Here is a 15,253-nt window from a genome sequence, read left to right on the forward strand (position 1 = left end):
GATGGAGTCTCACTCTGCCACCCAGGCTGGAGTACAGTGGCTAGATCTAGGCTCACTGCAACCTCCACCTCCCAGGTTCAAGGGATTCTCCTGCCTCAGCCTCCCGAGTAGCTGGGACTACAGGCGCATGCCACCACACCCGGCTAGTTTTTCGTATTTTTTAGTAGAGAGGGGATTTCACTGTGTTAGCCAGGATGGTCTCGATCTCCTGACCTCAGGTGATCCACCCACCTCAGCCTCCCAAAGTGCTGGGATTACAGGTGTGAGCCACTGCGCCTGGCCAATTTTTATATTTTTTGTAGAGACGGGGTCTTGCCGTGTTGCTCAGGCTGGTCTCAAGCTCCTGGGTTCAAGCGATCCTCCTGCCTCAGCCTCCCATAGTGCTTGGATTACAGGTATGAACCACCATGCCTGGCCTTTTGACTAAATTTTAAAATCAGACTTTTAGCTGTGGTTAGTATTCAACTGCAAGAGATTTTATATTTTTCTTTTGTATTAAAAGAAATAGTCATTCTCTTTTTCCACCCAGTATTAATACCAGGGAAAGAAAAGGAAATATAAGCCACTGGACTTAGAAAATTTGGGTTTTCTTTTTCTTTCAAAATTAAATGTTTTATTTTTATGGATTTAGGGGTACAAGTGCAGTTGTGTTATATGGATATATGGCATAGTGGTGAAATCCGGACATTTAGTGTACCCATGGACAGTTCATTTTAACATATGAGGAAACAGTACTATATTATAAGTATTATAAATAGGATTTCCCCTTATTTGTTTTATTTTATTTTTTTGACAGAGTCTCGCTGTTGCCCAGGCTAGAGTGCAGTGGCGCAATCTCAGCTCATTGCAACCTCTACCTCCCAGGTTCAAGTGATTCTCCTACCTCACTCCCCTGAGTAGGTGGGATTACAGGCACGTGCCACCATGCCCTGCTAATTTTTGTATTGTTAGTAGAGACAGGGTTTTGCCATGTTGGCCAGGCTGGTCTCGAACTCCTGACCTCAGGTGATCCTCCCGCCTTGGCCTCCCAAAGTGCTGGGATTATGGGCGTGAGCCACTGTGCCCAGCCCCTTATTTATTCTTTATGCTTATTAGCTGTCTTTTAATATCTGTTCTCGCATTAAAAACAGGTTTCAGGAATGAGATGAGGGGCCTAAAAAGCTTAAGTTTATTAGAGACTTGAACTACAGTATTCCACACTTAAGAGTCTTCTAAGATTTAGGGGGTAAATCTGGTGTAAGATTTGGACAGAACTGAAACACCTGGAGCTAATCTTTACAGCTGGGAAAACAGAATGTATACAAGTGAGGGATGTAACTGAAACTAAAACTCCCAAGCTTTATTCAACAGAAATCAACACAAAAAGCTCAAAGAGCTCCATAGCACAATTATTGAAAGGAAGATGAAGACAGGTTGGGATTGAGAAGGATTAATCAATTGAAAGTAGAAAGCTAGATTAAGATCAGGAAGCATTTGCTTATGGGTTAGTAACTGTTAGTAACTGTTCTTTTGCTCAAATTACTACATGACTGCATTACTATACGTGACAATAATTTGACCTTGACTGGGAGGCCAATATGATGATATTGTGGTGTTTTCTTCCTGGTATTGTTTTTTCATGCTTTTTGGGAAAACATAGGCTCTTAGTCTAACAGTGATTTTGAGCATGGACTTGAACGAGACTGCCTGTGTTTAATTAAGTCCTGACTTCACTACTTAATACTTGTGTGTTTTTAGGGAAGACGTTTAACCTCTCTTCGCCTCAGTTGCCTCGTCTGTAAAATGTGATAATAATAGTATCATGGTTAATAGCAGTACACCCACCTCTCAGGGTTGGAAGGATTCAGTGAGTTCATGTCCCTAAAGCACTAGAACAGTGTCTCTCAGTAACAACTGTAAGGATCAGAATTTTGCAACTCTGGCAGAGGGAACACTACTCAAAAAATAGAAATAACAACAAAAAAAGCAGTTATGTTTATCAAGCATTAGCCTTTTTTTTTACAGATTGGTAGGAGTGAGCATCCTATGTTTTCTTTTGAGACCGGGTCTGGCTCTGTTGCCCAGGCTGGAGTGCAGTGGTGCAATCACGGCTCACTGCAGCTTTGACCTCCTGGGCTCAGGCAGTCCTCCCACCTCATACTCCTGAGTAGCTGGGACCACAGGTGCATCATATCGTCCCATGTGCTTTTTTTATTTTATTTTATTTTTCATTGTATAGAGACAGGGTCTCACTATGTTGCCCAGGCTGGTCTCTAACTCCTGGGCTCAAGCAATTCTTCTGCCTTGGCCTCCCAAAGTTTTGGGATTACAGGCATGGACCACCACGCCCAGCCTTTTTTTTTTTAACCAAACTGCCTTTTCTTACACAAAACTAAAAATGATATCCTTGAAAGCATATAATCTTGCTACAGTTTTTACTATGAAGAGTTCTCCTTCATATGGTTATGGTTTTTAATTTGCAAGGATCCTGATTTTCTCTGTCCTAGTTTATACTGGCCCTGCTGCTTTCCACAGCATCCAGATGCCAGGATGACTATACAACAGCCGAGAAAGATGACAGAGGTGCAAAGGGCCACAGAAACCAGCCAAGTCTTTGAAGTCACAGATACCTCATCTTCATTCGCAGATGTGTGGTTTCTGCTACTGTATCCTTTGGTTTTGTTTAGTAATTGTTTGCTACTGTTGAGTCGGGGTGGAACAGGCACATGAGAAAGTTTTGTGTCTATGGGTACAAAGAAAGGAGAAATAGTCTTATTATCTGGATTGCTGATGAAATCAGTACTTGGTGACACCTTATTTATCTTTGTGGTAATGGACTCATTCAGGGAAGTAAATCTTGCCCAAAAATCTGTGGTTAATTCCTTAGAATAACCAGTACTGTTTGTATTTACAACCAAATCTTGATGCGTGGTTGAGGATGGAGCCTCTGTGGATGGTGGCATACCATTTATCATGGTGGTTTGTTTATCTAAATTCATAGCTTTTAGAATCCTTAGTCTGTCCCATCTATTGGATGAAGAACGAGTGTTTAGATACGTGGGAGATTGTTCAAAAACCAGCAAATCCGGATCTATACCTGAAAAATAAATAAGGCATCATTCATTTTATTTTTACTTTCAAAGCAAAAACCTTAAAGCACAGTTTGGAGAAGGGGTTGGCTTTTGTCACTATGAGTTATCGAACGAAGCTAAATTCACGTTCTACTACCACATACTTCTTAAGGGCTTCCAAACATACTGGCTACATTTGAATTTATCTTAACTTTCTAAAACACTTTTTTTTTAATGAACAAATTTGACTACACCCAAGGAGAAGGCTTTGTGTCTGTCAGGGTTTTTGTACAATAGTGAGTGTTACTTTGAGAGCTGTAGAAACAGTAATGATTTGAGACACAATATAGCGTTTATTATTTATTTATTTATTTATTTATTTTTTGAGACAGGGTCTTGCCCTATCACCCAGGCTGGAGTGCAGTGGTATGGTCTCAGCTCACCGCAACCTCTGCCTCCCAGGTTCAAGCAATCCTCTCACCTCAGTCTCCTGAGTAGCTGGGATTACAGGCATGCGCCACCACGCCCAGCTAATTTTTGTATTTTTTTTTGTAGAGATGGAGTTTTGCCATGTTGCCCAGGCTGGTCTCAAACTTGTGAGCTCAAGCGATTCTCCAGCCTCGGCCTACCAAAGTACTGGGGTTATAGGCAGGAGCCACTGCACCCAGCAATATAGCATCTTTAAATCAAGTTAAGCAAAATAGGGCCTGAGAAGGGTGACTATAAGCAAAATCATGAGCAAAGCCTATAGTCTCATCCCTTTTCGACCTCTGAGGGTCTTGCTTTGTCTTTAGTATTTTCTCCCTTGTATACTAACTCCTTTCCCTCTAACTTCAGACATGAACAAATACTGCTTTGTCTTTATAGAAGAGAAAAAACTCTCAACAGCTGTCCAATGGTCCCTGCTGGTGATCTCTCTCTCTCTCTCTCTCTCTCTCTGTGCAAACATGCCAGCATCCGTTGCTTCTGAGGTAGTCAATTGTTTCCTTACTTCCTGATCACTCACATCACCTTGCTTTGGCTTCTCTCTTGTCCTTGATACTGCTGGCCACCTTCTTGTCTTCCTCCATGACTCCCTGGACCCCAGACCCCCTTGGCGTTTTCTGCCAGACTGCCTGCCTCTCATTTTTACTTTCTTTTGCTGGTTCTCTTGTACAATCTCACTGGTTGTGTGGTTTCCATAATCTTCAGTCCTTGGTTTTCAGCTGTATTTTCTCTTCACTGCCCCCGCCCCTCCAACACATACAAAGAGATTGTGCTCAATTGGCACCACTACATCAATGGTATTGAAACCCATATCAGTATGTTTTCCCCTCTTTCTTGAGCTCTGATCTCATTTATCCAGTCTTCTATTGGAGGTTTCCATCTGGACCTCTTACATTATCTCTTAATATGCCCAAAGCCAAAATCATTACCTCTGCCTCCTTGTCTCCTTCATTGGCATCATCATTCTTCCATCACCCACATGAAATCTACACTGTAAGGTGATTTTCTTTTTTAAGAGACAGCTATTACTCAGGCTGGAGTGTGATAGGGCAATCATAACTAACTGTAACCTTGAACTCCTGGGCTCAAGTGATCCTCCCACCTCAGCCTCATGAGTACCTGGGACCAACCACAGGCACACACCACCTTGCCTGGCTAATTTTTTTTGTAGAGATGGGGGTCTCTCTGTGTTGTTCAGGTTGGTCTCGAACTCCTGGGCTCAAGTGATCCTCCTGCCTCAGCCTCCCAAAGTGCTGGACTTACAGGCGTGAGCCACTGCACTTGGGCCTGCAAAGTGATTTTGACTCCACTCACTTCATTTCCTTTTATTAAAAAGGTAATTAAGTCCTTATTCAATCTTCCCAATGCTCTGGTAATTATCCCTTCTCTTCATTTCAACTACAGTCACTTTGTGCAGACTTTAATGCTTCTCTGACTAGATTTTCTAATATGTACCTGCACATAATTTTCCTGGACTAGGACAAATAGATATCACTTCACATGTATTTTCATTAAATGCCCTTGTTCTCTGTTTCTGACAAAGTCAAATCAAAACTCTACTCTGTCCATGGCCCTTATGATACCTGTCCCTAACTTATCTTAGCCATATTTTCATTGCAACTACATGTCTCCTTATTGTGGCCAGATCTGTTTGCTTACTCTCCTGTGGCATAATATAGAACTCATTATCTTCTTCTGCCTGCCTTCTTCCATGAACCTCCGCTGAATACGCTGACTTTCACTAGCCTCCCCTTTGAAACTTTGCACTGAGGCAGCTTCACATATTTTTGTATTTAGCTGTGTCTTAGCAATAATTGTAAGATTTGTCACATCATCTAGATTATAAAGGAACTTGAGGGCAGAGATATGGCTGTGATCTTACACAGTGTTGATTCTAGCCTGGAGCATCAGGTGTTCAATACATACAAACTGATAAAGAAATTTATCTCCTTTGCATTTTGATGTCAAAAATCTGTTCTTTTATGGTCACTAATTTACACCCTGAGATCACATAAATGGGCATGAAACACTTATATTTCTAAAATAAAATACACTGGTTATCTTGGGACCAATGATATGCTAATGTATGTCAGCACATGGTGGTAGGTTTCCCTGAGCCCGACATCCCTCTTTTCCTAATCCTGTGTGCAGTGTCCATGGCCCTCAAAACTGCCATTTAGCATTTTCTTTATCTCCTAGTGGCCCCTCAGCCACCACAGGACCTTTTTTTTTTTTTTTTTTTGAGGCAGAGTCTTGCTCTGTCACCATGCTGGAGTGCAGTGGCGTGATCTCGGCTCACTGCAATCTCCGCCTCCCAGGTTCAAGCGATTCTCCTGCCTCAGCCTCCTGAGTAGCTGGGACTACAGGTGTGCGCCACCACGCACAGCTAATTTTTATATTTTTGGTAGAGACAGGGTTTCAGTATGTTGGCCAGGATGGTCTCAATCTCTTGACCTCGTGATCTGCCCACCTTGGCCTCCCAAAGTGCTGGGATTACAGACATGAGCCACCGTGCCTGGCCGAGAAACGCTTCCTTTGGCTTTGCTAAGAGTTCTTGAGATTCATGAAATACAGTGGGTAAGCTCTTGTTCAATCATGTATGATTTATAATCTGGAGTGAACTCTTTGCTGAACACATCAAACTAAAGAGAATTTTTTCAGTTTTCTGTCCTAGACATCCAAAATTTTTCCCAAGTTCACTGGAAAATAATGATTTTAGGGACTCACATATGGCTATTGCCAGCCAGTTTCTCAGTTTTATGCCTCTACTAGAATATCGCCAGCATTCTTTTAAAGTCTTGAAATATGTAATCATTACCGTCTGTTATGTTGTACAAAATGGCACTGGTTCCAGGCTCTAATATACAGCTCTCCAGTGTTGGGCAGTGAACATGGAGGCAGTTGATATTGTCATGAATAGGATTGTGGTAGAAGACAGCCAGGTTACAGGAAACTGAAAGGGAAACAAGCGAAGTACATGTGTGGATGATCTCAATTTCCACCAGTTTCATGAACTCTGAGTAACTTATATTTGTTTCAGGAATACTGGATTAACAGTATTTTTCAGGGCAATGTGCAGACATTTTGCAGAACGTTTATAAACTATTGTAACTGCTTCTGTGAATATGGAAAATACTTTTTTTTATTTTTTGAGACAGGGTCTCGCTCTGTCACTCAGGCTGGAGTGCAGTGGTGCTCACTGCAGCCTAGACCTCCTGGGTCTGAGCAATCCTTCCACCTCAGTCTCCCAAATAGCTAGGACTACAGGCACACATCACCATGCTGGGCTAATTTTTGTATTTTTTGTAGAGGCAGGGTTTCACCATGTTGCCCAGGCTGGTCTCAAACTCCGGAGCTCAAGCAATCTGCCTCCCCCAAAGCTGGAATTACAGGGAGGAGCCACCACACCCAGCCAGAAAATGTCTTTTTAAAAGAAAATACTGATTTTCTCAAAGTAATCTTTCATACTTTCCATCCCACACAGGATATTTGGAATCATTCATTATTTCCGGGTCCCAGAATTTTGTGTTCATGAAAAGTTAGATTAGCTACAAAAACCTCTGGGGTCCTGGCGTGGTGGCTCATTCCTGTAACCCCACCGCTTTGGGAGGCCGAGGGGGGCGGATAACCTGAGGTTGGGAGTTCGAGACCAGCCTGACCAACATGGAGAAACCCCGTGTCTACTAAAAATACAAAATTAGCCAGGCATGGTGGCGCATTCCTGTAATCCCAGCTACTCAAGAGGCTGAGGCAGGAGAATTGCTTGAACCCAGGAGGTTGCAGTGAGCCGAGATTGCACCATTGCACTCCAGACTGGGCAACAAGAGCGAAACTCTGTCTCAAAAAACAACAATAACAACAACAAAAAAAAACCCTGGGGATTTATATATCAGGTTTCTAGGCACAGTGTCCTCTCAGAATACTAAGGGGCTGGGGGTCACCAGAGAAAGAAATAGAAAAATACACAGACAAATGCTGTAAAGAAGAAGAGGGAGTAGTGGCAAGGGCAAAAGAGTAATACCTGAGCGGCCCAGATGGTGGAAAGGCCACAGGTTGTGTGAGCATCACCTTGCCCTGACTGCAGGTGTGCACTGTCCCCACATGCAAAACCACATCCAAGGAAAAGCCTAATCAGTGTCATTTAAAGAGGCAGGGACTGGACAAGCAGGGATGCTAGCAGGCAGAATTCTAGCAGGTGGGGACACACTACTGGCTCGTGCTGTCTTTCCTTTTCTAAGCAAATTTGCTTTTTAAAACATGTTCTCTGGCCAGGCGCAGTGGCTCACACCTGTAATCCCAGCACTTTGGGAGGCCAAGGTGGTGGATCACTTGAGGTCAGGAGTTCGAGACCAGCCTGGCCAACATGGCGAAACGTCGTCTCTACTAAAAAAAAAATACAAAAATTGGCTGGGCATGGTGGCACGCACCTGTAATCCCAGCTACTCAGGAGGCTGAGGCACAAGAATCACTTGAACCCAGGAGGCAGAGGTTGCAGTGAGCTGAGATCACGCCACTGCACTCCAGTCTGGGCAACAGAATAAGACTCTGTCTCAAAAAAGAAAGAAAAGAAAAAGAAAAAAGAAAAAGAAAATAGTTCTCTGACAGAGGAAGAGAAGACTTAAAAAAAAAGTTTCCTTAGTTCTGGAAAACCTGAAGCAGATTTGTATAATGCAGATCTTCAGTCTACCCTCACAAAAGTGCAACATAGATTTTACTTCTGCTGCAGTGCAGTAGAGACTATGTGATATGAAATATCCATTGGCCAAAAGGTATTAACTTTTTTTTTTTTTTTTCAGTCACCCAGACTGGAGTGAAGTGGCGCAATCTTGGCTCAATGCAACTTCCGCCTCCTGGGTTCAAGCGATTCTCCTGCCTTAGCCTCCCGAGTAGCTGAGATTACAGGCGTGCACTACCACGCCTGATTAATATTTGTATTTTTAGTGGAGATGGATTTCACCATGTTGTCCAGGCTGGTCTCAAACTCCTAACCTCAAGTGATCTGCCTGCCTCGGCCTCCCAAAGTGATGGGATTACAGGCATGAGCTACCCGCCAAGATATCAACTTCTTTAATAAAATAAGATTACAGAGGGCTAGCGTCTGATGACCAGATCTCAAAGCATGCCTAAAGCTGTGGATCTGCTGCTAGCAGAACCTGTACTGCTTCTGTGTAAGGTGAACTATGAGGAGTTACATCTCCATCATTACTTCTAGGACATCCTCATGTTGCCGCACTCTATTTTTCCAGGAGAAAGAATAAGACAAAAATTAGTTAATAATACATTGCTAATACATTACACATTACAAATACATTCCCTGAGAACTGTGCTGTAAAGTTTAAGGGAAAGAAAAACTATTCGAACTTAAGACTCTTAAATTTCTGATGAGAAAGTAGTTGATTCTGTAGAGGACAATTTTGAAACATGTTTTACATTCCTTGTATACATTTCGGCATCCCAGCTCTGAGCAGGATTGTGGCATTTTAAAGTTATGGCTTCCGGCTAATAACTGGAATATGCCTTCCTGTTCTTTCTTGTTCTGAAGGAAGAAAGCCACAACTGGGAAGTTACACGGGCTTTAAAATCATGGGATTGCCTTATATGCTTACAGTATCCCCGACAGTCCAAAGGCCAGAGCTTCTCTGCTGTGGAGTCCAGGTAAATTCATGATACGGGAAAATTCAAGAAAGTGTCCTGCCCCTCCACTGTCTCCCCTCAGTGAGGTCTTACGAGAGTTAAAAGCAACTGGAAGGTGGAAATCTGGATTGGCTATCTTTTCAAAAAGATTTCCTCTTATTAAATTAATTATTGTAGCTCCAATTTTCATCTCAAAAATCTTACATACATAATCTTACATACACAAAAATCTTACATACGTAATTGGGCAAGAGGCATTGGAAGTTAACAAGTTGATATGAAACCACGGAAAGAAAGTGTAGAACAACCAAAGGAATTATTTTAAAGTGCTGTGTTGCTTTTGCTGTTTATTTTCAAGTAGCATTAAAATCTTGGAAAAATGAAAAAGAAATGAAAGAAGTCTTTTGGCAATTATAACTTGAAATCCTGCAATAATAAAATAAACATTCCTAATTTCAGGTCTTCATCATATTATATGGATGAAGTCTACACCCAGATTCCATATGACAGACAAAACATCTATGAGGAATATTTGGAAATATGATTTTGGGGCGGGTATTTGACATGTATCTCCCTATTTCTTTCAAAACATGAATCGCACTCTAAATTGTTTTTTAATACATTCCATATTTGGTAAACCCAGGTCAGCACATTTTAGTTTAGTTGTGTGTGTGTGTGTGAGAGAGAGAGAGAGAGAGAGAGAGAGTCTTGCTCTGTTGCCCAGGCTGGAGTGCACGGGTGCGATCTCGGCTCACTGCAACCTCTGCCTCCTGGGTTCAAGCAATTCTCCAAACTCAGCCCCCCGAGTAGCTGGGATTACAGGCGCCCGCCACCACCCCTGGCTAATTTTTGTATTTTTAGTAGAGAGGGGGTTTCACCATGTTGGCCAGGTTGGTCTCCAACTCCTGACCTCGGGTGACCCACCCACCTCGGCCTCCCAAAATTCTGAGATTACAGGCATGAGCCACCGCACCTGGCCCAGCACATTAAAAAAAATTCGATATGATACTAATATCACCAGAATGTACTTTGAAAGGGAAGTTATAATAAATATTTGACTGGGTGCAGTGGTTCACATCTGTAATCCCAGCACTTTGGGAGGCTGAGGCAGGAGGATCACTTGAGTCCAGGAGTTTGAGACCAGCCCAGGCAACATAGTGAGACTCTGTCTCTAAAAATTTAAAATAAAATGAGAAATAAATAAATATTTTTAAAATCATATATATTTTGAGCTGTAAAAATATTGTAAATTAACCTTGGGGGAAATATTTTCATTTAGCATTTTGGTGAAGAAAAGAGGATTCTGTTTCCTATAGGTGCTATCAAATTCTGGGTCATTATTAGATCTGTAAATAGAGCTTGCGCTGGCCCAGACTGTGAAATCAGTTTCACTGGCTCTCCTTCGTCTCCCTCTCTCTCCCACACCCTAGGGCATCTTCTCTAGTCCTTTACAACTGTTTACTGGCCTCTGCCTAGGGCTCCTCACTTAGGGCTTTATCCTTGGAAGTTTCTTCTTATTTTTGCCCAAGCATATCACGAATACTTACCATCCTTCCGAAGACAGCAGCTCCTACTGCACTTCTGGCCAGTGCTTTCAGAATAATACTTCAAGAACTGGGCTCCCAGCTTTTGAGACTCCTCCAGATTGATTAGAAGACCTGGGAAGCGACGGATCCAGCAGTCTCTGTAAAAAATTGTGGGTGAGCAGAGAGAGTCTGCTGTCCACCCCATGCTTAGGAGCAATATCACGTTCACTGCTACCACTGCCACATGCATTTTTCCTGTATGAAGGAGGACTCGAAGATAAGTCTGATTTCCAGACAGAAGCCGAACACTGGAGTTTAGGACAGTCTCTGGAATGTCAGAGGTGTTGTTAAGGGAGAGCTTCCTTGCAGCTTTTCTGGAGAGTCACTTTCTAGCAAAATAAGACCGACCACTCTTTGACTGCACATTGATTTTTCTTTTCTTTCTTCCCGAGCCCCAGGTGAACATTTGATTTGCTGGCATTCTTTCTGAACACTTTCCAGGCTATTTCAATCCCGTCCCTTAGCATCTTAAGACATGCATTCTGTTTTCTGCTTTTCTTCTTTCTCTGAAAGTGAATAATCACAGACACCTTTTGCTAAGTAAATATAAAGACAAGTGGAAACTTTAGTCAAGAGGCTTTCTGAGGGAAACAATAAGTTAGTCACTTGACGTCAGATAAAGGAAGTATCCATTTCATCATAAACAAGACATGATTTTGTGAGGGCACTTCTGTTTGATTTTTAAAGAACTTGTGATTGCAGATTGTTTTTTAAAAAATCATCTCTATTTCTTTGAATTTAAGTTCTGGCATTCAGCTTCACCAAAAATAACTTTTTTGCACTGGTTTGGGTTTTCATTCTTACTGAAAAAAAAACCTTGGCCAGGCACAATGGCTCACACCTGTAATCTCAACACTTTGGGAGGCTGAGGTGGGAGATTGCTTGAGCCTGGGAGGTAGAGATTGCAGTGAGCCGAGATGACACTACTGCACTCCAGCCTGGGTGACAGAGCGAGACCCTGTCCCAGAAAAACCAAACCAAACAAACAAACAAAAAACACTAGGAAAATGGTGAAATCTTTTTAAATTTCTAAATAGTAATAAAATCATTTCAATTGCAACACCCAAACATTTGAAAAGGCAGTGAAAATGAACTGTTGCTTTTGTGAAAGTTGTGGGTTTCAAATCCTGTGACATCCAAGGTGACAAATTAGCTCAAAGCATAAAACTGTTGCTTTTTTGTATCCAATTTTATATGAAGCATTAGTGATAATCAGCTTTTGGTACAAAGCACTCTACTGTTTCTTTTAAAGAAGAGAAACTTTCTAATCTGTGATCTGTATTTCTTTTATACCTTTTTCTACAATGACTCATTCACCTTCTTGACACAAAAATTATTAGCATTCTTTGAACGTTCATCTCTTCATCTGTTTCCTAATAATAGTCAATCTAGTTATTACATATCTTTTTATTTTTAGAAACATGATAATAATTGATAATGAAAAGGAAAGTAGTTAAGACTGAATAGCTTTAAATATGAAACACTTCATTTTCTTCTGAGCAAAAATTATATTATGCACTAACTCCTACCCTTGCCTAAGCCACATAGAATACACAAAATGATAAATATTTCATTCTAATGAACTTCTTACAGAAAGCAAATTTCAGTTGCTTACCTGCAAAGACTCAGACGGTTCCATCTGTTTGAAGGGATAGGGAAGAAAGGTTTTATAATGGCAAAGGAAGGAAGGGAAAGGATGAGTAACAAAAAATTACTCTCGATATTTTATGAGATTCCATGGCTATTTCTCTTAGAAAATGCCCTCGAGACATAAACAGGAAGGTCTACTCTCTAATCTTATAATCTTCAAGTCTTTGAGTCATATTAAGTATAGGTTCTTTTGTGTGCTATATAATTCTTTGAAGTTCCTGTATTCCTTTCAGGGATAATGGAACAAGCCATAATTGTTTAACCCTTTTGCTGTCAGATTATATTTAAATAAAGATCAAAGTTTCATTTTAAAGGATCTACAAGTCTTGGCCAGGCGGGGTGGCTAATGCCTATAATCCCAGCACTGTGGGAGGCTGAGGCAGGAGGACTGCTTGAGCCTAGGAGTTCGAGACCAGCCTGGACAGCACAGGGAGACAGGGTCTCTACTAACTACCTACCTACCTACCTACCTACCTACCTACCTAACTAACTAACTAAAGCCCTGCAGGGGCTGGTGCTATTAAGAAACAAAAAACAAACAAAAAAAGGATCTACCAGTCTCAATGTAAAAGCATGCTTTAAATTTTGTAAAACTTTTTCTGGAGATTGCATAAAGTCTGGAAATGGATAACTTCTTGGGGCCAAGTATTTTAAAAAGAAATGGTAGAAACTGGAATGCAGAGGTAGAGGGAGGCATACATAACAATCTCAAAACTTGTCCCTGTGCGCTGAAATTGCAGAAACCAGGAAGCAATGCAACTGAATCAAAAGTTGTTATAAGGCCTTGTTATCAAATACCCAGAACCACTACACTGTTGCAATGTGGAATACATTATATTTCTTTCCAATAGGGTGCTCTTGCTCTGCAGAGGGGTTCACAAATGTGATTTGTACTTTAAAAGTCACGACAGCCTGATTCAGTAGCTGTTGAGTGGAGAGTGACATTCTTATTTTTACAAGAGTCCCAGGTGATTTCCTAAGATGTTTGGGAAACACTGATATAGATAGATGAGCGAAATAAATGGAAGTTTTACCTAAGCAAGAATTCTCAACCTAATTAACTAGAACCATTTTAAGACCATATACTACTTTTATCTCATTTAAATTACTCCATAAGCTTTGATGAAAGGAAGACACTTCAGTTTTGCTTGTTAAAAAACAGAAATAGGCCAGTCATGGTGGCTCACGCCTGTAATCCCAGCACTTTGGGAGGCTGAGATGGGTGGATGACTAGAGGTCAGGAGTTTGAGACAAATGTGGCCAATATGGTGAAACCTCATCTCTACTAAAAATACAAAAATTAGCTGGGTGTGGTGGCGCACGCCTGTAATCCCAGCTACTCCGGAGGTTGAGGCAAGAGAATCACTTGAACCTGGGCAGCGGAGGTTGCAGTGAGACGAGATTGCACCACTGCACTCTAGCCTGGGAGACACAGCAAGGCTCCGTCTCAAAAAAACCAAAAAACAAAAAAACAAAAAAACCCCCAGAAATAAAGTTGTTTTAGGAATATTGAAGAACTGAAAAAACAAAGAGAAATAATTTTTAAATGGTAGTGAAGTAATAGCATAGCTTTAGTAAATTCAAGACATTTGGAAAACAGTCAATATTTCACCTTTAATTAATTATTTATTTATTTTTTGAGACTGAGTCTCACCCTGTTGCCCAGGCTTGAGGGCAGTGACGCAATCTTGGCATACTGCAACCTCCGCCTTCCAGGTTCAAGCTATTCTCCCGTCTCAGCCTCCCGAATAGCTGGGATTACAAACTGCAGCACCATGCCTGGCTAATTTTTGTATTTTTTAATAGAGATGGGGTTTCACCATGTTGGCCAGGCTGGTCTTAAACTCCTGACCTTAAGTGATCTGACCGCCTAGGCCTCCAAAAAGTGCTGGGGTTGCAAGTGTGAGCCACCGTGCCTGGTCACCTTTATTTTAAAATTCCAAGTTGTTTTATTTACTTATGTTTCCATTTCATTTGCTGATAAAATTAATAAAAATTATTTTTTAAAAAATAGTACCTGAAAAATTTAAATGTTTTTTCTTTAAAAATGTTTTTGCTTCTATTAAATCAACATATGTTCACTTTAATAATTCAAATCATATAGAAAAATACAAAAAGAGAAACTATTCAAGCACTTACCATCTTAATAAACATCTTTCTGGATATTGTTATTTAAAAAAAAATGAACTGTCAAAATACAAAATTACAACAAATTTAGTTTAAAGACTTTAATTGGCTTTTATTTGTGATTCCAGAATAGGGCAACACCTCATTCTATAAAATCCAATACACTGAGCAGAGGAGGTGGCTTTGTTGATGGAAAAAGAGCTGAGGAAAGCAGAAATAGAAAATAAAAAGCAGGGGCCGGGCACGGTGGCTCACACCTGTAATTCCAGCACTTTGGGAGGCCGAGGCGGGCAGATCACGAGGTCAGGAGATCGAGACCATGCTGGCTAACATGGTGAAACCCCGTGTCTACTAAAAATACAAAAAAATTAGCTGGGTGTGGCGGCAGGTGCCTGTAGTCCCAGCTACTGGGGAGGCTGAGGCAGGAGAATGGCGTGAACCCGGGAGGCGGAGCTTGTAGTGAGCCGAGATCGTGCCACTGCACTCCAGCCTGGGCGACAGAGCGAGACTCCTGTCTCAAAATAAATAAATAAATAAATAAAAAAGATTACTTTCCTTGTAAAGGTTAAAGCAGAGGGCACTGCCTTATCATGCTGGTTAAAAGCGGTCTGTCTGGGGATTTGGTTATTATCTCTCTCCTGAGTTTTTCAAAGATCAGATACAGATCTTGGTTCTGGCTTGGTGGCATCATGGAACATCACCATGAGTAACTCCATTTTG

General features: G+C 41.4%; 1 protein-coding gene across 1 annotated transcript; it reads right to left on the reverse strand.

Moving 5' to 3' along the window:
• Window positions 1-1,991: 1,991 nt before the first annotated feature.
• MANSC4 (MANSC domain containing 4) lies at window positions 1,992-11,587 on the reverse strand. Its single transcript, XM_024256557.2, has 3 exons — window positions 10,718-11,587; window positions 6,355-6,489; window positions 1,992-3,076 (listed from the first exon to the last, which is right to left on the reverse strand). Exons 1-3 carry the CDS (start codon window positions 10,944-10,946, stop codon window positions 2,418-2,420), a joined length of 1,023 nt encoding a protein of 340 aa, XP_024112325.2. The 5' UTR covers window positions 10,947-11,587; the 3' UTR covers window positions 1,992-2,417.
• Window positions 11,588-15,253: the final 3,666 nt, after the last annotated feature.

Source organism: Pongo abelii, chromosome 10, assembly GCF_028885655.2.
Source record: "Pongo abelii isolate AG06213 chromosome 10, NHGRI_mPonAbe1-v2.0_pri, whole genome shotgun sequence".
NCBI lineage: Eukaryota > Metazoa > Chordata > Mammalia > Primates > Hominidae > Pongo > Pongo abelii.

Coding starts and splice junctions, on each gene's coding strand:
- MANSC4 (XM_024256557.2), bottom strand. CDS start 10,946: ATGCATGTGGCAGTGGTAGCAGTGAACGTGATATTGCTCCTAAGCATG. Junction 6,490..10,717: donor CTGCTGTCTTCGGAAGGATG/GTAAGTATTCGT, acceptor TTTCCCTTTCAG/TTTCCTGTAACCTGGCTGTC. Junction 3,077..6,354: donor TTTGTACAACATAACAGACG/GTAATGATTACA, acceptor TTTATTTTTCAG/GTATAGATCCGGATTTGCTG.